At 39.0% G+C, this 20,182-nt stretch overlaps 2 protein-coding genes across 7 annotated transcripts in view; both read left to right on the top strand.

Annotated features, from left to right (window-relative positions):
- The first annotated feature begins 466 nt into the window (after window positions 1–466).
- Window positions 467–11,983, top strand: casp2 (caspase 2, apoptosis-related cysteine peptidase). Of its 5 annotated transcripts, none has more exons than XM_028013122.1 (12): window positions 467–618; window positions 1,974–2,127; window positions 2,644–2,814; window positions 2,890–2,958; window positions 3,443–3,512; window positions 3,947–4,038; window positions 5,264–5,446; window positions 5,827–5,955; window positions 6,071–6,161; window positions 7,973–8,173; window positions 9,670–9,779; window positions 9,862–11,983. In XM_028013122.1, exons 2-12 carry the CDS (start codon window positions 1,978–1,980, stop codon window positions 9,994–9,996), a joined length of 1,401 nt encoding a protein of 466 aa, XP_027868923.1. In that variant the 5' UTR covers window positions 467–618; window positions 1,974–1,977; the 3' UTR covers window positions 9,997–11,983. The 5 variants fall into 5 exon arrangements, with proteins under 5 accessions (XP_027868923.1, XP_027868921.1, XP_027868925.1 ...); XM_028013120.1 differs by having other exon boundaries at window positions 3,944–4,038; XM_028013124.1 differs by having other exon boundaries at window positions 468–618; window positions 7,973–8,161.
- Window positions 11,984–14,482: 2,499 nt separating this feature from the next.
- Window positions 14,483–20,182, top strand: part of clcn1b (chloride channel, voltage-sensitive 1b) — a 33,657-nt gene continuing 27,957 nt past the window's right edge. Inside the window, exon 1 of one of the 2 annotated variants that reach the window (XM_028012467.1) lies at window positions 14,483–14,916. In XM_028012467.1, coding sequence (XP_027868268.1) covers window positions 14,866–14,916 — 51 coding nt within the window. In that variant the 5' untranslated portion in view covers window positions 14,483–14,865. The remainder of the gene's footprint in view (window positions 14,917–20,182) is intronic. The other variant, XM_028012466.1, reaches the window with a different exon arrangement.

The following is a 20,182-nucleotide window of genomic DNA, read 5'->3' as shown; positions in this document are numbered from 1 at the left end:
GGAATTAAATGTGCTACCTGTGTAGATCTTTGAACCTACTTCATCTTGTGAGACAGATTCTACTTAAGCAATTTATTCAAAAGGTTGGTGTGACTGCCACTTTGGCAATTTTACCCATGCGAAAGAAATGATCTCAGCGGGGTTTTCTGTTCAATAAATGCACTAAATAAAGTGCCCCCCCCCCCCCCCCCCCCAAAAAAAAAAAACTTCCGCTTCACCAAAAAAAAGAAAGCGAAAGCAACTTATGCAGAGTTTTTCACTCTTGTAAGTAATAATTTTTATATATTTCATTGTATCACGAAGTAGTCCCTCTCAATTGGCTATTTGTTTGCGATTCAAATTCAAAGTTGCCCTCATTACTGTAGTTTTACAGCAGGGGGGGGGGACGACGGCTTATCATTGGCTACTGAAAACGTCACTCAGAATTTCTTGCTCTGTAATTGGTCAGATTTGCTAAATATTCATCATTCTCTGTTTTTGCAGCCTGTCACCCGCGGAAGTTAGTCGGTGGAGTGAGAAAGAAGATGTTAATGTGTGTGGTTAATTTGCATGAGGTGTGAAAGGTCTCTGTTGTTTCTGCCGGACTGTTTGACATTTTGTTGCATAAACAAAGGAACGGTAAGTTCCTGGTTTCGATTGAAAGGTTTTAAAGAGAATTAAACGCAGCAAAAAGTCGGAAGTTAGCTAGTTAGCCAGCTAGCATCGGTAACAGCCTCTATCGCTCAGGTTAGCAGCAATGTCAACACTTGTTGAAATGTAATTTTTGATTACATGCGTTCTAGTTGTACCGTATTGTATCGGAAGCGTTAAAACAAACCAACCATTTATATGGTATTAATTTTTACGAGATTGAAGTGCATATTTTCTTTACATTATTAGTGTAATTTATGTGTCATTACATGAGAAAAAACTGGTTTCATACATATGGCAACCTGCGTGATACAGTTAGAAAACTAGCACCACAAGAGGGAATGTATAGTTTATGTACAAGTAGAAACAAGAAGCAGTTTGTCAGCGTAAGTGTGGATGGATTCTCATGGATGTCCTGTTAGCTTAGTGCAAGGACCTGCAAGCTGAGGCTTCCGAGCGCTTTGACCCTTCAATTGTGGCTCAAAGCCAAATAATGTGTTTTTAATTGTAAAGGCAATAAGAAAACGTGGTTTTGGTGATCCCTCTGTGTATTGCCATGCAATATCTGCACAGAATAACACAACAAAAAGGTACGAAAGGCTTTTAAAAGTAAGGTTTTGTATGTGCTTAATATATGTTAGTTGGGCATTACAAAATACAGGTTTTTCTTCTAGAGATGAATCAATAACAAAAAATAAAATCAAAATAACTTCACTGTATATATATGTAAAGAAGATCACCAATGAATTGTCTGACAAAATCATAAAGGAAAATAAACTATGATAATCAAACATTACCTTATTTTTTCTGTTGTTTTAGATGTATATTTTAACGTAAATAGTAAAAAAAAAATCACAGTTTTAACTCCTCACAGCAACAGATGAATCCCTCTAAGTGAAGTACAATTATTTTAAATTTTGTCCTTTTTTAGATTTTTAGATAAACCTTTCTAAATTCATACTCATTTAATTTCAAGCGACTTCTATCCAACCTAAGAGTTTATCATGAACTAGGTACAGTGTCAATGCAGTTCTGAGCTTTACTAAGTCATGAAATTTAAATTTTGTTGGTTGGACGGCACTAATCTGATGCATTTATAACTTGCATAGCTTTTTTCTGAAGAAGGTTAATGGGCTTTTAGTTGGTTTTGTATCAGTTTCCCCAGATCTTTACGTGGTAATTGATGTTTGGCAGTATCAAACAAGATTCAAACATGCTAGAACATTTTTAAAAACTTTTAAAAAATCTTTTTTGACAGTTGTATTTTGTGGCAGCAGTCGCAGAAGTGACTGTTTGAACTGGAAAAGTCAAAGGTTGCTCCCCCTTCGTGTGGTGTGTTGCAGGAAAATGTTGGAGTGCGGCATGCTGGAGCGAGACAAAAAGGCTCTCCGGAGAAACTCTGCTGTTCTGTGCAAACAGCTCGTCGTGGATGAGCTGCTCATCCAATCACTGCAAGCTGATGGCATCCTTACCGAGAACATGGCAGAAACCATCATGGTGTGTGAGCACAGATATTTTGTAACAAATTAAACAGTCAATAATCAGCCTGCTGGCACCTTGAAACCAGCGTTACAGTTTGAAGGTTTTTTTATGAGCCTTTGTGTTGGTCTGTTAGAGCTGCTGCCTGATATGGGGTCCCCTTTTTGGGGACAAATTGATGCATGGTTAGTACCAAGTATCCTGCAAAACACAGCTTTTTTTCTTTGCATCCTACAACTACACAACTATTATGTTTATCTGATTCAATTCTCAGGCTCCAATAATTGTATCTAAACAAGTAATAAATACTTTACATTATTTCTGATTCACATGATAAAAGCCAGGACCACAGCTTTGAAATAATTACTCTTTGACTCCCAAACTTTGAGGGATAAAGTTTGGATTGCAATTATTGTTGGTTACTATGTTACGACGCACGCTTGCATGCCAAAAATATAATCGGATCAAATAACAGAGAGCTAAAGAAGTGAATTTGTGAGTACTAATCTCGCCTTCTTACCTCTTTAATCCAAGGCAGAGCAAACATCTCAGAAACGTAGCTGGCGTTTGTTAATTCTCCTACCAAAACGAGGACCTGAAGCCTTCCAGAGCTTCTGCTCGGCTCTGAAGGAGACTGAGCAGCAGCACCTCTATGACTTGATAGCACAATCCCCCGAGAGGAGCAGCAGAGAGACACACGTGGATGTGAGCTGGAACCTTAATGTACATCAGCTGAAGCATTCATCTTTGCATAGTATTTATGTTGTTTTATGCTTGCAGTGTATTCAGGCTGAGAAAGTACCAGAAGAAAAGTCACGACGACCGGAGAAGACACGAAATTACGGAGAGGTGAGCAGAGGGCATGAAATCCATAAACACCACAACTGCAGACCTTTGGTGTTTTCTATAAAGACAAGCCTTTGTAAGTTCTTTCTATAGCAGCTTAAAATGTATAGAAATCCCAAAGAATGCTAAGTTTTAGTAAAGTGGTCTGTTTCAGTCATCTTTATTAGACAAAGAGGAAAGCAGTGAGGTGAGCAGCACCTCGTCACTCTCAGCCAGGCCCTCTGATAGATGCGGAGCATCCTCAGAGTCGTCTGGAGAGATCAGCCCAGTCAGAGAGGAAAACAGGGACAAAAGAAGGAAAAAGGCAAGAAGAAATTATAATCAGGGAAATGTGGGAGTTATAAATTCCACCTGTTAGTTCTCATGTACAGAGTCGGGTAGAGTTTGTCAAACAGCTTCCAGGAGAGACTCTGACATCTTGAGTAGGATTATATATTCGCCATTTAAGCTGCCAACATTTAACGTTAATTTAACTTTTTAATTCCAGAGGACTTTGAGGAGTTCTCCCCCATTTCCAACTCAGGAGGAATACGCTGCAAAGAGAGCAAGGACACACGGTGAGTATTTATTGCAGCGTGTCCCGTCTGCATTCAAAGTAAATTAGGTTATGCTGAACCCAGTGTTGTTGTCAGTGTTTGTTTCCAGGGAGACAAGAAGGTGGTGTCCTAACAAAAGGCCTTATCTGTTGTTTTATTTAAAGGAAAATGTTAAATACTTAAACAAGAATGCATTTAGGAACTACTTGCTGAAATAAGTCTTGTTTATTTAAGGCTTCTAGTATTTTTCTGTATGTGTGAGGTGTGAAACTCTGGTTACTCTACCTTGCTGCTGCTACTTTCTGTACCTAAAGACACCCCACCCTAATAGTGACTCATTCACAACAATGCTGTATGATTTTAGTTGTAAAAACACTTGCAGCTGCTTGAGCGATTTTAATGAGCAGAAAAGCCAGTGACGAGCAGAGGTTTCTGTTTTTGATTGTCTGAAGCAGAGTCCATGGAGTTCAGCCTCGACGCCGACAGTCCCATCAACACTCCTGTTCTCCCGTGCGGCCCTGACTTTTATCTGTCTCACTGCAAGCAGGTACATTACCAACAACCCAACTCAGCAGATCAACAGTAGTACTATTTCATGGTTTTGTTTATGGTCTCCAAATAAGGGAAAGTAATTTTTGGTTTGTGCTGCAACACGTTTTGTTTGTCCAGCTAATAAGTTTCAAGAGGTCATTAAAGGTCAACCAGCTCCTAACACTTACAAAAATTTAACGAAACTGATACCAGTCAACTATGCTAGATTTGTGCTTTTATTTAGAAGCACAAACCATCACAAATGTAGCACCAATTTTGTTTGAGTTGGGTTGTGTGAAGCAGGGTGGGTTGACCTTTCACCAATGTAAATCCTTAACATCTTGCCAGCAAAAGCGGCACAAACAAAAATTTTAGCAGCTTGTAAATATATCAAAACTAATTGGTACCAATTTTGTTTGATTTTTAATGTTTGGGATCTGGTTGACCGCTGATAACCTCTGGAAACCTTTTTATTAAAATGTCTAAAATAATAGACTCAAACAAAAAAAATGCTACACAAAAAAACAGTGCTACACAGAGTTGATTGACACCAATTTAGTTTCATGTAAATGAGTTTGCGGTTAGCGTGTGGATTGACCTTTGATGACCTCTGGAAACATCCATTAGTACCTTTTAAAATGATAGTGACACAAATAAAAAAATTTACTGCGTAAACATTTGACACCGATTTTGTTTGAATTGAAGAAGGAGGGCCAACACTAATGTATTGGAAATGAATGTTCTTGTTAATACACGCACCAACATTGTGTGTAAAGGAGTTTTGGATTGAATAAAATCATTTAAATAGTTGGCTTCTCTTTACTTTAGAAAAGGATTAAAATGAAGTGATTTATGTGTAAAAATACACAAGATACAGGGACAAAAAACACAAATTTATGTTGCTAAATTTCAGCTCAACACACAAGTCACATTCCAGAGACATAAAACACAAATTTAAGTTAATAAAGTTGTGTTTAATTTGATTAAGCTTGTAAGTAAGTTAAAAGTCAGGTATTCAAATAAATGTAAATAATGACTGAAGTGGAGAATTGTTTCTGACTTGCATGGAGAAGCAATGCATCTGAACTGTGGCTAGACTGATGCAAATTCAATTATCAGTAGAAGAAGAACTGAATAGGACTATATAGTGGCTTTGAAACTTGCATTAATCCTCCTCTTTTTACTTGTAATATGTGTTATATTATTCTGTCATATTAAAAGATTTTTGTTCCCTGCTTCAGTCCTACAGAATGAACTCCTCACCGCGAGGCTTTGGCTTAGTCATCAGTAACGTGAGCTTTGACTCCTGCTCTGCTCCTGGTCTTGACCCAAGAAAAGGAGGTGAAGTGGACGATGAAGTTCTCAGGAAGGTTTTCACAGAGCTGGATTACCACGTCAGTGTCCACAGAGACCTCACTGCTCAGGTACAACTCCAAATCACTCCAAATTTAGTAGATGAGAAGTCATCTTTTCACATGATAAACTTGAACAGGAAACGTAAATCTGAGGAGTTTTGTGACATCAAATAGGTTTCCGAAATCTGCTTATTGAGCTTGTTAAGGACCTTTTTTTAAGCAACTGGTACAGGGAAGATCATCTAGAGCAACATTTGTTTGCTTATCATAGTTTAACTGTTTTCCATCTGGTGGAAAAACACGCTTGACAAAGCAAACATACAATTTAATATTTTAATGCGTCCTGAGAAACTGTCTCAATTTTTTAAGACAGTTTCTAAAAGAAGTAGAAATAACTTACTCTTGTTTTACATGAGTGTTTCAACTACTTGTCTCTTAAATTTGAGCAGGGTATGAGGACGTGCATTGAGAACTTCTGCAGGCGGTCCGAACACAGGACAGTGGACAGCTGTGTGGTGTGTTTGCTCTCTCACGGAGTGGAAGGAGCAATTTATGGCACAGATGGACAACTTATCCAGGTAAATTTGTTTAGTTATTTTAAAAATGAATTTAAGATGATAAAATTGTGTTGTTGTTGTTTTTTGGGGTGGGGGGGTTTGTAGCATTTAATGTTTATCACTTGTCTGTGTTCAGCTGGACTGGGTGTTTGAGGCCTTTGACAACGCACACTGTCCTCTGCTTCAAAACAAGCCAAAGATGTTTTTCATTCAGGCCTGCAGAGGAGGTAAGATATGATAGTTCAGGTAATATGTTGAGATTTAGTTTGTAATTTCTAGGACATTTAGACATAATTTAAAGCAGCTTATGGTTAGAAAGACATTAATTAGTCATATAACAGTCTCTTCCTCCACATGTCCAGATATGATCTACTTTCTCCTTTCTGGCTGATGAAATAATCAGTGTTTGGTGTTCTATCAGCCATCTTTCTGCTGCAAAGCTCCAGATGTAGATTGTGTCAAAATGTGCCACAAAACCCTATTTCGTTTAACTGTAAACAACATTTATTTAGTGGGTTTCTACTGCATTATAGAGTGGAACTAAAATACAAGCATCACAGATTTGTCGCAGTTTCTGATCTTCAGTTTTCTGTAAAGCTTGGATCTGCCATTAGGATTTTTGTCTGTAATAATAGAAGATATAAGAATAGGGGTTAAAAAAATACTATCTTTGCTACTACAAACGTTCATTAATTATTTATAGTAGGAGATGATGTCACGCTCATAACGGCTGCTGTAAAAAAAACAGCATTTTGCTGCTTAAGAAACAAGACAATTTTACATTTTAATTATGTTTTATTTTTATGGTCTTGTTACACCAGTTGCAGACTTCTTACCAAAACAGAAGCGAGTTTGTTTTAATAAACAAACTGGCTTAGATTTATCTTATCAAATATTTCCTGGATAAGAGAGATTCTTACTTTATTACTGATTGGAAATTTATCATATTTCTTATAGTTAGGGCCTTTCGGGCTGAAAATAATCAAATTACAACAGCAGCTGATTTTTTTTTTTTTTTTAGGAGCTCAAAAATGTATTGTACTAAAAATAGATTTTTAAATATCATGATATATACAGTATATATATAATGTGACACATTAAATTACAACAGTAATTTGGACCTATGAATTGACTGGATGCCTCAATCTCTTTCAACACTAAAAAGGACAATAAATGCAATGAAAATGGAAACAATTTAGCTGCAGTGTAATCTTAAATCCAATGTTTCTCCTGGTCCACATGAATTCAGAGTGAATTATACTTCTTCAGTAAACTCATTGAGGACGTTTCCCTGTAATTGCTGTCATATCTTGGATAGAGGACATCTTACTTCTTCTAGAGAAGTTAATATTTCTGCTCTTTTGCAGCAGTGGAACTCTACTGGGCCCTTTTCAGCTGCTGTTTTGAAATCTGGAAACCATTTCTCCTAGAAAAGCGATTACCAATTGACATAACTCTGCAATGTGAGATTAGTAGAAGGCTTGCTAGATGGAAAATCAATAGAAAATACTTTCTTTTCATCAACAGCTCAGTAGTGATCACAGTGCGCAGTCCAGAGCTCCTCAAAGAGCTGTGAAGACCAAGATAACAGCTTGTTTTAGTAAGGTGTTTAGATCAGAAGAGATACGTTGTTTGAGGAAATAGTGTTTTGACAGATTTCTTCACCCCTGAGATGCAGGTAAAATGGAAAAGACCTCCCTATCTGCCGGGGTGAACTTGAAAAGGCTTGATATGATCATGGATGATGTGAAACATGAATAATGGAGATTTTACACCTGTCTAGGCAGGTGGTTTCTTGTGTCAGTGACGGACATTACATCATGTTACATCCCTGTTCCAGCCGAGTTCTGCCGCCTTAATTTTATCTTAATAATGGAGAACATGTTCAGTCATCCTTATGCAATATGTAGCTGGAGTTGCTACATACCAGACAGATCGAGACAAGTCTGATAATGGAAACATCATCTCCTCGAAAGTGCTTCAGTTTTATAGCTCGCACAATGTTAAAAGCAACTAACTGGAGCCTGTTCTGTTTTAGATGAGATGGACTGTGGAGTTGAGCAGCTGGACGGGCCAGGGAGGACGTCTTCACCGAGCTGTGAGCAACGGGACGCAGGGAGGGAGGCAGAGGGGGACGCAGACCCCAGACAGAGGCGGGACGTGGGGAGGCCCAGGATTAAACTACCTCAGCGCTCAGACATGATCTGTGGCTTTGCGTCTCTCAAAGGTCAGAGAATTTGTAAGTTTATCTTGTTTGTCTTACATTTATATTTATTTATTCATGGAAAAGTCAAAAAAGTGACTTCTTAATTTGTGAAATAAAGAATTCGAATTAGATCAGCAGAGTTCTGTTTCTGTCATTTTATACATTAATTATTGAACGTTTGTGTGAATAATAAAACCTCAAAATCTAAAAACACTAAAACCATTGAACCTTAACTGGACAGAACTATATGATACTAAATATATTAATTGAATTGTTTTTATTAGTTCTGAAATGTCAACATTTACACTACCTTGAAAAATAATTGTTATCCCTTAAGTCTCTCTATATTTTGAAAAATTACGACCACAAACTTCACTGTTATTTATTGAGATTTTATGTGACTGAATTTTGTCTTTGTTTTGCCGTTTCAGTGTTTGAGTGTTTTTTTTGTTTTGTTTTGTTTTTTCAGAATAAAATCCTAAACGGGTGTAAAGTTACCTTTTTAATAACAGGTTAAGGTACATCAAATTCTAAATGCCAGAATTATGAGAAAGAGAATATGTCAGAAATATCTTAACAATAAGTATTTCTTCTGTTTTTGGTAGCATTGCTTCTGAACTGAATGACTTGGGTCAAACGTTTTGGGTTTCTTTCCACAAGCTTCCAGCAGTAGTTTGCTGCCATTTTGATCTGTTCTCCTGACAGAACTGGTGGAACTGGGTGAGATTTGTAGCCTCACACATTTTCATTTTCCCCATCAGGCTGAGGTCAGGACTTTGTGATGGCCATGCTAAAACATAGATTTTCTTATCCTTAAGCCACTTTGGCTTAAGGATATTCATTTTGTTATTGTCCATCTTCAAGACCAATCTTCACCTGAGCTTTGTCTTCCTGGCTGATGTTTCTTCAATATTTCCACATAATGCTGTTTCCTCTTTATTCCATTTACTTTTGGAAGAGGACCAGTTCCTCCTGCAGCAAAACAGCCCCACAATATGAAGCTGCCACCTGCATGCTTCACAGTTAGGGTGGTACAACTGTCCCTGTTTTCCAAATGATGGTCATTATGGCCAAACGAATCCTCATCAGACCACCAGTCATGTCCAAAGTTGAAGATCATTGTCCCTGTGTGCATTTGAAAACTGCAATTTGACTTTTTTATGTTTCGTTTGGAGTAATGGCTTCCCTTTCAGCCCATGTCAGTGCAGGACACATTTCACTCTGGATAATAACACTGTCTTCCCAGCTGCAGGAAACTTCTTCATAAGGTCTATGGCTTTTATTCTGGGTTCAGTTTGCACATTTCAAAATAAAACAAGTTAATCTCTCGGACTCAGAACTCGTCTCTTTCTGTCTGACTTAAGTCTACACAGTGGGAAAAAAGGTGTATATATATCTTTTGATTTGATTTTAACTTCTGCTGCTGATGATTTTAGTTAAAAGCACCAGGTCACATTTTCCATAATATTCATTCTTGTGACTTTTATTTGTGTAGTAAATCTCTGTTGTTTGATGTCTTTCAACTTAAGGCACAGCAGCAATGCGAAACACCAAGCGAGGGTCCTGGTTTATCCAGGAACTGAACACAGCACTCCGCCTTCATGCCAGGGACACACATCTTTCAGACATGCTGGTGCAGGTGAAAGATGCATTTTTATATAAACTCATACTGTTGTTTCCTCATAAAATGCTCATGGAGCCTGTTTTATTTCTCTGTCCAGGTAAATGCACGTATCAAGGAGAGGGAAGGTTACGCCCCAGGCACCGCCCACCATCGCTGCAAAGAGATGTCCGAGTTCACCAGCTCACTCTGCAAAGATCTCTACCTTTTCCCCAAGTACCAGCACCAGTATTGATATGCAGAAACGCACTTTAAACACACACGCAGATCATTCCTTGCGTTGAAGCCTTTCCGTAAAAGCTCAACAGAACTGCCGGTTATTACCTGACGTTCCCCCCGTTACAACTTCACATCCACTTCTGCTCAAACCAGAACACACATTCACACCTCCCTTATGTTGTTCCACATCAACTCTGAAATAAGAAGCAAAATATTTGTGTTTATGCCAGTTGGGTTTAATTGTAAATCCTTTTCAGTCAACTCCGAAGTTCATCAAGTCTCTTCTTAAAATCTGTATTTTGTACAAAGATATATTTTTGTGGCTTCGTTTTGTATGGAATTGCTTTTATATGAATTTTTTAACCCACGCTTTTTATTTGTTCATGTTTGTTATAAGTTGTGAAGACAATTTGTTTTTAGTGTAGCGACAGGCAGAGGGCAGCACCACAGAGACAAATCATTTCATTCCATCGCCTGTTATAGATCAATAATATTCTCACCCTGTGGTTTTGCAGACAAATATAAATCAAAAGAGGTTTAAAAAGAAACAGGTTAAAGAGGTTATGTTTTTATCCACTCACAGGGCGTCTTCAGACGGAAGTCTTTCAGTCATTTATTCTTTTCGTTTAGCTTTAAATGCTGAGTTGGAAGAATGCAGCTTTATAAATGTTTTTTTTATGTCTTTATTCGCTTATAATTTTTAAACTTCTCCTACCTACTACATGGTGATGGGCTGGATTTTGGTGCTACTCTCTTATTTATTCATGTACAGTATAATTCCTGACCTTTATTTTTATAGTATCTTGCAAAATTATTCATACCCTTAAATGTTTTCATATTTTCTCACATTGTAACCAGTGAATTTTATTGGGATTTTAAATGAAAACGACAACACAAAGTAGAGCAAAATTGGGAAGTGGAAAGAAAATGTTTTACAAATAAACGCCTGAAAACATTAGTAAACCCTCACGTCCTGTCGCAGACACTTAATTAGATCCAGGTATGAACTTTGTCATCTAAATATGCTTTAATCTAAATTGTTTTAATGTAGCTCTGGCGTTATGTTTAGGGTTTAAGGTGAGCTTCCACGACTGTCTCTTGTTTTTTTATTCTGCTTTGTGTTTAGCTTCAGCTTCTCTGTCCCTGCAGAGGAGCAACATTCCCACAGCATGATACTACCACCACCATATTTCACCATAATGATGATGTCTACACTTAGTCAAACCTATTTTTATATTCCTTACTGTTTTATAAACTAACCCTGCTTCAAACGTTTCCACAAGTTAATCAGTGGCCTGCCTGTTGTGTTTCTTTGTAATTTTGGAAATTATATCTCCCACTTTGCAATCAAGCATAGCTTTGCACAAAACTCAGGTGAAATAAACGGATGTTTGCAGTGATGATGTGACAAAATGTAAAAAAGATTTAAGGGTTTAAGAGGTATTGATACTTTTGCAGGGCACTATAGTGTATATTTTGTAAAATTACTGTAACTGATACAGTCAGGATAAACGATGTCTTCCATAAACATGAAGGAGTTTCCTTCCAGCAGCCTGTGCCATGTGAGGATTTTCTGTTTGATAAACTCATGACCATGGTGGAGGTTTTATAGTAGTTGGCCTCCACACACAGAGGAATATCTCCAAAGCCTGTGTGACAATTAAAAGCCCCCAGAGAAGCCTCGATGGGGTGAAGTATGTTCAGTTGCGTCAGTGTTGTTTTGTGGGAAAAGTATGTATCTGAAACGGTATTGGTTTGTAACTATCTGGACACGACCATGCTTCTAAAGATTACTCCGCTGTGGAGCAGAGATATTCTTTTTTATATTGATATAGTGGAGATATAATATAAAGAGAGAAGCTGGTGTGAAAAGTTTAGTGAAGAGTTTTGACGGTCAGACTTTATTGTACCACACTGTGTTAAAGGGGGGCTGAGGAGATGTTTTCACGACCAAAGACTGCCAAATGTTCATTACAATAAAAAAAAAAACTTTGATTTTAAAAGTTTGTTTTGTTTTTTCTCTGTAAAAATGTGTCGGTTTAACTGGAGAATGTGGTTTCCACCAGGTGAATTCAAAGCCTCTAGGGGAACATGCACCCCGGCTGCTCCAGTGCGTGCTCCACTGTATCCGATCCTCCTTGTTGCCGTGTTTGTGCGTGTTGTTGCCTGTGTACAGCCTGTCCTCTCCGGTATAGTATAACTGGCTGCGCACTATTTTGCTGCGCTCAGGCCTCTCCATGCTGCAAACTGGGATGTAGGAACCTCTCGCTTTGCCCGCCAACACCCGCTGATAATGTTCTTGGTGTATCAGATACAGGCCCAGCCAGCTGTCCACAGTCCTTCTCCCCCTGACACACACAAACACATAGTCAGAGTAACACATTTCCTGCTGCCCTCGGATGTAGCTGTGAGATTAAGATGTTATGTGCCTGCGTGTGGACCACAAAGCAGGGCAGAGTTAGGAGGGATCTGTGTGCGTCTTTGTGGCTTTTATAATGGCCGCCTGTCTCATTAGCCCAAGCAATGAGCAACCCTCCAACGAAAGAGAGACGCCTACATAAATACTTCCAGCATCATTTGTGGGAATTTTTTTTATAGTTGTCTCAATGTGTTTTCAAAGTTTTTCTCTAAACATTGCCCCTTTTTTATTTACAAACCCATTTTCTGTCAAGTATCTGACCTTATTTTTTAGAGGAATGCTGTAATTTTTAAGCCCATTCACCTCTGACAGATGAATCAATTTGGTACAAAAAAGCTGAATTCAAAGGATGAACCAGTATTGTGTTGGATAATTTTATAATTCATTTGTGTGTGGTATTTTTTTAGTTAAATCTATGACAAATGCCAAAGAACAGAGTTTAGTGGATATAAAATAGTGTTTTGGCAGCAACAAAGTGATTCCTTGAGCTGGTAGGTGGAAATTTGTCATGCAGCAAATGATCAACTCAAGAGTGATGAATCTACCAGGTCTTCGTTGGTCTACTTTGTACGGTAGTTGCTTCCAGATATTGTTCAAATTTCACTTGAAAGTCAAATTTTTCTACTGAAATTAAATCAAATAGAAGGCTTGCTAAATTTGAAATTCCAACTAGGAAGGTTAGAGTCCCCCAGCTGCCTTTAGTTGAATTTCAGTGTGGATCCCATGTGCATTGAATGACAGTGAGAGTTGCAGAACAAACTGTTTCTTTTCACTTTGGATGCTGAGATGGAGATTAAAATGTTCCTTTGCCAAAAGAAAAATATTTAATAATTAATTATTAATGTATCATATATACTATAGTAAGATATTTGATAACTGCTCATGTTGTGATATTTTCATTTATCTATCCAGCCATTGGCTTCCACTAATCCAAGACTGGGTCATGGGAGCAACAAGTCCAGGATGAAAACCCAAACATCTCTACCCAGTGAAAATGTCCAAAATGTCCAGCTCATTTTGGAGGACCTTAAGGGTTCCCAGACCAGACAGGATGCATAGTCCCTCCACCAGGTTCTGGATCTTCCCTGGAGTCTTTTCCAGGGTTATGCTTGGAAAACCTCCAAAGCGAGGGGCTCAGAGGGCATCCTGATCAAATGCTCGGACCACCTCAGCTGATAAGCAGTGGTTAGATAGCTCCTCAGCCTATCTAACCACCCTCCTGAGGGAGCTCATTTGGGGTGCTTTTATGTGGAATCTCTTGGTCTTTTGGTCATCATCCACATGTCACGACCAGTGACAAGCGAAGACGGACCAGTAAATGGAGAGCTTTGCTTATTGGCTCAGCTCTTTCTTCACCACAAAATGGTAAATGGCTTGAACTTTAAGTTCAGAGAACCCCAAAGCGCTTCACACTACTGTCAGTCATTCACTCATTCACGCACACCCCCGCACACTGATGGTGGTAAGCTACTCAATGGTAGCCACAGGTGCCCTACGGCAGCCTGACCGATAATAGACCGAAGCAGCGCCCCCTTAACTCAGACGAAGCCCCAGTCGGTTTGTCCATCTCTGGTTCCATTCCAAAGTTTAGAGAGAGATCAGGATGTGTTTGTCTGATTTGGATGTCGTCTCTCGGGATATGAGGCCACTGAGTTTTCCATCTGGATTACCTGCGCCAGCTGCAAGGTTCAGGAACATGCAGAGGGCTTTACAGGCGGGGTTCTTCAGGTTGAGTGTTTGCTGTGTTAGGGTACATTTAAGGATGAGGGCGCTGCCCCAGCATGTGAGGGTAAGGGGGAAATGCCTCGCTGCATTGGCTGGTAAGGTGTGAGCTGTCATAGGGGGTGTCATGTGCGCCTTCTCACTCACGTTGCAGGGGCAGCCCTGTGGTGAGGGGTGCCCTTCCAGCTACCACCCCCCACCACCGCCGGTGTCCAAACAAGAACAGGCCATCCAGACACACATAAACACACACGCACACACGCACACACACACACACACACACACACACACACACACGCACACACACACACACACACCCCTAATGGTTGGCTGGTAGGGAGGGTGCTGCAGGAGCAACAAGTTCTGTTGGGGTGTGTGTGTGTGTGTGTGTTATTAGGTGTCTGCAGTTCTAATAAAGGAAAGAGCTGTGTCCCTCTCTGCCTCATCAGATGGCTTTGCTCTGCTTTGTCTGTCCGTCTCATTTCTGTCTGTCAGTCCTGAAGTGGAGCCGGGCTGCTCACAGCCTCTGGACCATCAGGAGAGGAGCGCCTCCACCAGTCGTCTCATCCGCTTAGTGTTTCGCTCTCCTCAGCCAGGAGACTGAGAAGCAGAAGATGTTTGTGTGCTTATTTGACCTGGTGTGAAGAGTACGTATAAGACTGCGCGGTGCATGGTGTTTGACAACGCCGTTGGAAATGCTGGGGTGTCCAGCGAGGTTATTTTTGGATCAGTGACAGCGCGTCAATGGCTGCAGATGCGTCGCAAAGGAAGGCTCTGAGATACCAGCAGACCCTGGTAGGTGTTTCTACCTTTACCTCCTCTCTCATCCTCACATCCTCATGGTCCGCCTCTACACCTGCTTTCTCTACAGCTTGACTCGCCAGTTTTTCCTTTTCTAGTTACTTTCATGTGAAGTTTGTTGCTTTTGCTCACTTTCTTTCAATTGTCCTCCATGTTTTATCACAATAGCTACTTTTCATGGCCTCTTGTCCAATCAGTACTCCCCATCTGCTGTCTTTTTGCTTCTTTTTTAAGCAGGACTTAGTATCAAGCACATTAACAAACCCGTAGTTTTATAACGCCCACAACACCAGAGTGAAACCAGTAAATGGAAAGTCATCTCAACAATAAACAGGCGTTATATTACCATTATTTTTCTTTTTTTACGTGCTGAGTCACTACTTGAACTCTTACCTTTCCCTGGTTATATCCTGGAAAAAATTGATTTCTTTGTGGCACCTGTACTCCCACTCATCCTGCAGCCTTTTAAGTATTGGTGGTTATAAATACTGTATACGGGAAACCTGAGCAGACAGGTTAGCTATACATGCTGAGATGTGGCCATGTCACGATGTCATCTGTTAAAACACTCATCCGGGGTTATTTTGTGAGGACACTGCAGACTTTCTTATTTTCATCCAGCGTGTTGCTGCTGCAGACATAATGGGCTCACAGCTTCAAACTGTCCCTTCCTGCAGCTTTGATTGTGAATTATAAGACAAGATAATGAGCAGTCACGGCCCGGAGCAGCTGGGTGGAGAGCGAACAAATTTGTAAATGACAAAGTAAGCAGAGACACAGTTCTTCTTATTTTCCTGGCCCGTCGCCCGAAGAGAATCTCTAACCCCCGACCCGTCTCCATGAACCCCTATAAGACCCGCAAGTCAGATATAAATAAGAAATCTCAATTTGTCACGCTATTTACAAGCCGAACGTTTCAATGACGTGACACTCCTCTCTTTCTCAGGTGCAAACTCTGCTGTGGCGTCCGGAAGGAATTAAAAGCCTCGGAGGGTTTGATGTGTGGAGCTGTTAATGGGTTGTCATAATATGACTCATTTATTGATCTGGACCAGAAGGAGGTGGTGTGTGTTTTCAGGTCGACTCGCAGATTTGTTTTTGCAGCTCAGAGAAAGAGAATAAGATAAACTGTTTAATAAAACTTGCATTTCAGCTGCTAAATGCAGTGTTCATATTGAGATTTGGTCAATGATCATTACTGAAAGGGTTTCATTGGGACTTTCTGCATAAAGTGGTGAATAAATGTAAAGGGAGGAAAAGAGGAACTAAAAATTCCAGTCTCTAGATTAGGGGGTCAAACTCATTTTAGTTTTGGGCCAAATCAAAATCGTGAATGCTCTTAAAGGGCCGGTTGTGCCGAATGTATTGATAAAATCTGTTCACAAACTGTTAAAGTATCAATGAACATCTTTTCAGTCCCTCCACGACTTTGTGATTCTTTTTTGCACCAAATAGTGTTTGTGGTACTAATTTGGAAATATTTTTGATATTTGCACTTATTTATGACAGTAACTGCAACCTTTTATTACTCGCTGTAACAGATCATGGACTATAACTTAACATCAATTAAAACTTAGACAGCTGTTTTGTACAAGTAAGAAAGTTTTTGACACTTTTTGAGAGAAATTTGCAATAAACTCCCAATTATTCTGGCAAAAAAGTGCGGAAATTTGTTGATTTTGTATGAATTTCCACAACAATTCTCAAGACACTGGAGGGACTGATTCATATAGTTTGCCAGTAAACAGATTAAAAACTGCATTGATTTGATTGATAACATAATATTTAAGCACATTTAGATTTTATTCTAGAATCTACAGGGCCACACAAAAAGCTATAGTGGGCCGGATTTGGCCCACGGGCCTCAGGTTTGGTGCATGTGCTCAAAAGCTGGTAGAAACAAACACCTAAAGACTTCCTGCTGTTATTGCAAAGGATATGGGTTTCTTCAAAATATTGACAAAGTATAGGGGGTCTGAAAACAAAATGAGATTTTAAGATTTTTATGAGAAAATGTTGAATATTCTGTATTATTTTCCCCCCACTTCTCAATTCTTTGATACTTGTGTTTTTTTACAAACATAAATTTGAATTTGAATAAAATTTTTTGCGGCTACAGTTGAATCGTGACAAAAAAAGAGGTTTAAAGTGTTTCACCCTCTGGAGTTATTCCAACATAACACTGTGAGGTTGAACTACTGGGATAGATAAGACACATTTATTTTATAAATATGGAGGACCATGTGTTTAAGTGGTGGCTAACCCTTTTAATATTTGTTGAAGAAATATTTAGAGTACAGATTTTGTATGTGTGAGGAGCTTCTGCTGCAGAAATAATAAACGCTAAATTCAAAGCTAAAATTAAGTTATTTATGGAAGCAAAAATGTATTTCTCTCAACAAAATTTAAAATGAGCTACAATCAATAAATTGGCAGAGCAGCATCCGGTGAAGGTGTGCAATTCTAAAATGTCTCAGAGAGCCACCAACACTTTCTTTCATTGTAATTGTTGCAAGTAAATTATTATTTTTTAACTTTTTTGTTAGGGAATATTTAGAGAATGGAAAGTAATAATTTGTAGTCAAGAAATTTCAACTCAAACATAAAAAAATGTTGAGTTTTTACTCTGTTTCACTTCAGTTTGGATGTCCTTTGACCTGTAAATCAGCAAATTAAAGCATGCCGTGTTGGGAGTGTTGTGTTAACTTCCACCAGGAGACACCGCTGTCATCGACCCCTGACCTTAACAAAGAGGAAGCTCCCTCTGTGGACCCTCAGGACGCTGACAGATACATTCGAGCAGGGTGGCGAGAACACAGTGCTGCTTATTGGTGCTCTCCAGACGCACATGAACTGTAGTTTTGAGCCCGACTTGATACTGGTTGTGCTGGTTGTGTGCTACGGTTTATGTGAATTGCCTGGTCTAAAATGAGGCTGTATGAGGAGCAGATCAGTGAAACAGATCTCACAAGTCTCCAATAATACAGGCCACTAAATGAGGGGGGATATCGCTCACCTGCCAAATGTCTCGCACACTGGAACGACTGGGATGTGGACGATTAAGCCATTAAACTTCACACGGTGTGGCTGTCACTGGATGTTTTTTTCAATTACAGACATGGTTATGATGCTATAATGACATCGTTACATCAATAGCTTCGAGATCAGACACCACATTATGAAATAGTGTCAATAACCTGCCATTGTTTGGTGCAAAGGTTAAAATGCACCACCTGTCTGGAGGAAAAGCCTCCTGGGAGAGACGGGCAGGGTAAAAAAAAAAAAACCCACGACAAACCGTTAGAGAGAGTGAAACAGAAATGTGTCAGTGAACATTGGGTCACACGCTTGCTAAAATTATCAGCGAGTAAGGTTTCAGCTCGGCAGTGGGGTTGGTTGGATGGATGAAGACACAGGGTGGTGAGAGGGAAAGTTTGATGAGGGGAACAGAAGGGCAGAAAGGTGAAAGGTTGCCGGGAGAGTTCAGACGCAGGTGAGACGGCTTGGACAGAAACCACTTGTGGCATTTCAAAAATCAGGTTTCAAATGAGGGAAACCTTTAGAGAAGCGTGGTGGGTGGAAAAACAAGTGAAATGCTTCCTGTAAACTGAGACTGCAGGTTGATTTATGATGCTACTGAGGCTTAAGGGTGGAATAAAAGGAAAGTGTGGTAGAGAAAACAAATCAGACCGAACAGCTAATGTGAGATCAAATTAAAAGGTAAATCTTTAAGTTACTGATTAGAAAAAAAAAAGCTCCATAAGAATTCACTTTTTAATTCAAACATCAAAGTTGTATAAATGTATCTCTAACATATTTTAAAAGTGTTCATATTGGGGATAAGATAAGAAGGTGAAACAAACATTAAAGTTACACTCAGGATATATTCTACATGTTATGTTTTCCTGATCTGAACAATAAAATCAACAATAAAAGAATTCAAATTTAAATAAGACATTCTCCAATCTGAGTGTTTTGTCTTCAGTTTGTTTATGTAATAGTAATTCAAAATAATTTTAATCTCAACAAAATTCGAACCATCACATCCGATTTAGGTCAATTATAACAATAAAGATTTAAATTCAAATCCAGTTTGAATGAACTCATTTGAATAAATTAGTTTCATTATTAATTTTAGTTCATTCTACCAATTGACTAAAACTTTTCTGCCTATGCTGAACAGCTTTTCCTGCTGCTAACTATTGGTTGGCATCATCTATTGTTTATAAGGCACTAAATATGGCTTGGCCCCAAAATATGTATTTCAGAACTTCTTGGTCCATATTCTATTTGTAGATCTCTTAGATCATCTGCTGCATTCTTCCTGAAGGTCTTTCATTAAAGATTGATCAATAATGAAGATGCTTAAGAACAGCCTTCCACTTTAAAGCAAAACTAAAGACAGGTGCAGAATTTAACTTATAAAAAGTATTTAAATGTCACTGTGTCGTGACAATATAGAGTGAAACAGATTAAAATCCTTTTCCCAGTTAATCATGCCTATGTGTGTGGCACTCCCTCGCCTTGCTCTCTGCTATGATACACCTTCTCCCCGTTAGCAGAATCTTCCAGGAATGCTAAGACTAGCTAGCATGGCCACTGATAAACAGTTTTCCTGTGACGTAAAATTGTTTCTCCACCATTAGCACATTTAGCAGCATGTTCACATGATTGATTGATAGCGCTAAGACCTTCCTCCTGGCTTTTATTGGTTGATACGTGGACGGTGGAGGAGCTCGATTTTTTTCACAGATTATCTGTTTCATAACAAATTGTCATGACATAGTTTCAACAAATAAGTAAAAAAACATATTGGTTTGGTAATGTTTCACCTTTTTAATGTAATTTCTCATTTTTCTTGCAGATTTTTTAAAATAAATCTTTTGTTTATTGTTTTTCTTGTACAGCGATTGTTTTTAAGTATGCTTTATAAGTAAAGTTGACACATACATAACATATCGGCTATTTGACGATTTGTTAGTGGGACTGGCTGTGACTTATTGGGAAGAGTAGTTGTCTGGTGAGTCTGATGAGTTGTGATCTGAAAGTTAACCCACTTAACTTGTCTACAGATCAATGTATCCTGTATTGCAGTCCTGATTCAGAAGTACTTTCTATTGGTCACAGACTGCAGGCAGCGCATTTATCTTGCAATTCAAAGTTGTGAGTTTGGTTCTCTCAATGTGTCACAAGTTCACAATCAATTGGTATGAATGTGAGTGTGTTTGTAGGCATGATTGGGTGAATGTGAAGTGATTTG

The sequence above is a fragment of the Xiphophorus couchianus genome, chromosome 3, assembly GCF_001444195.1.
Source record: "Xiphophorus couchianus chromosome 3, X_couchianus-1.0, whole genome shotgun sequence".
NCBI classification, from domain to species: Eukaryota; Metazoa; Chordata; class Actinopteri; order Cyprinodontiformes; family Poeciliidae; genus Xiphophorus; species Xiphophorus couchianus.
Note: the sequence above shows the minus strand (reverse complement) of the source record. Positions and strands in the feature narration are given on the sequence as shown.

Coding starts and splice junctions, on each gene's coding strand:
- casp2 (XM_028013120.1), top strand. CDS start 1,978: ATGTTGGAGTGCGGCATGCTGGAGCGAGACAAAAAGGCTCTCCGGAGA. Junction 5,447..5,826: donor ACAGAGACCTCACTGCTCAG/GTACAACTCCAA, acceptor AAATTTGAGCAG/GGTATGAGGACGTGCATTGA. Junction 5,956..6,070: donor CAGATGGACAACTTATCCAG/GTAAATTTGTTT, acceptor GTCTGTGTTCAG/CTGGACTGGGTGTTTGAGGC.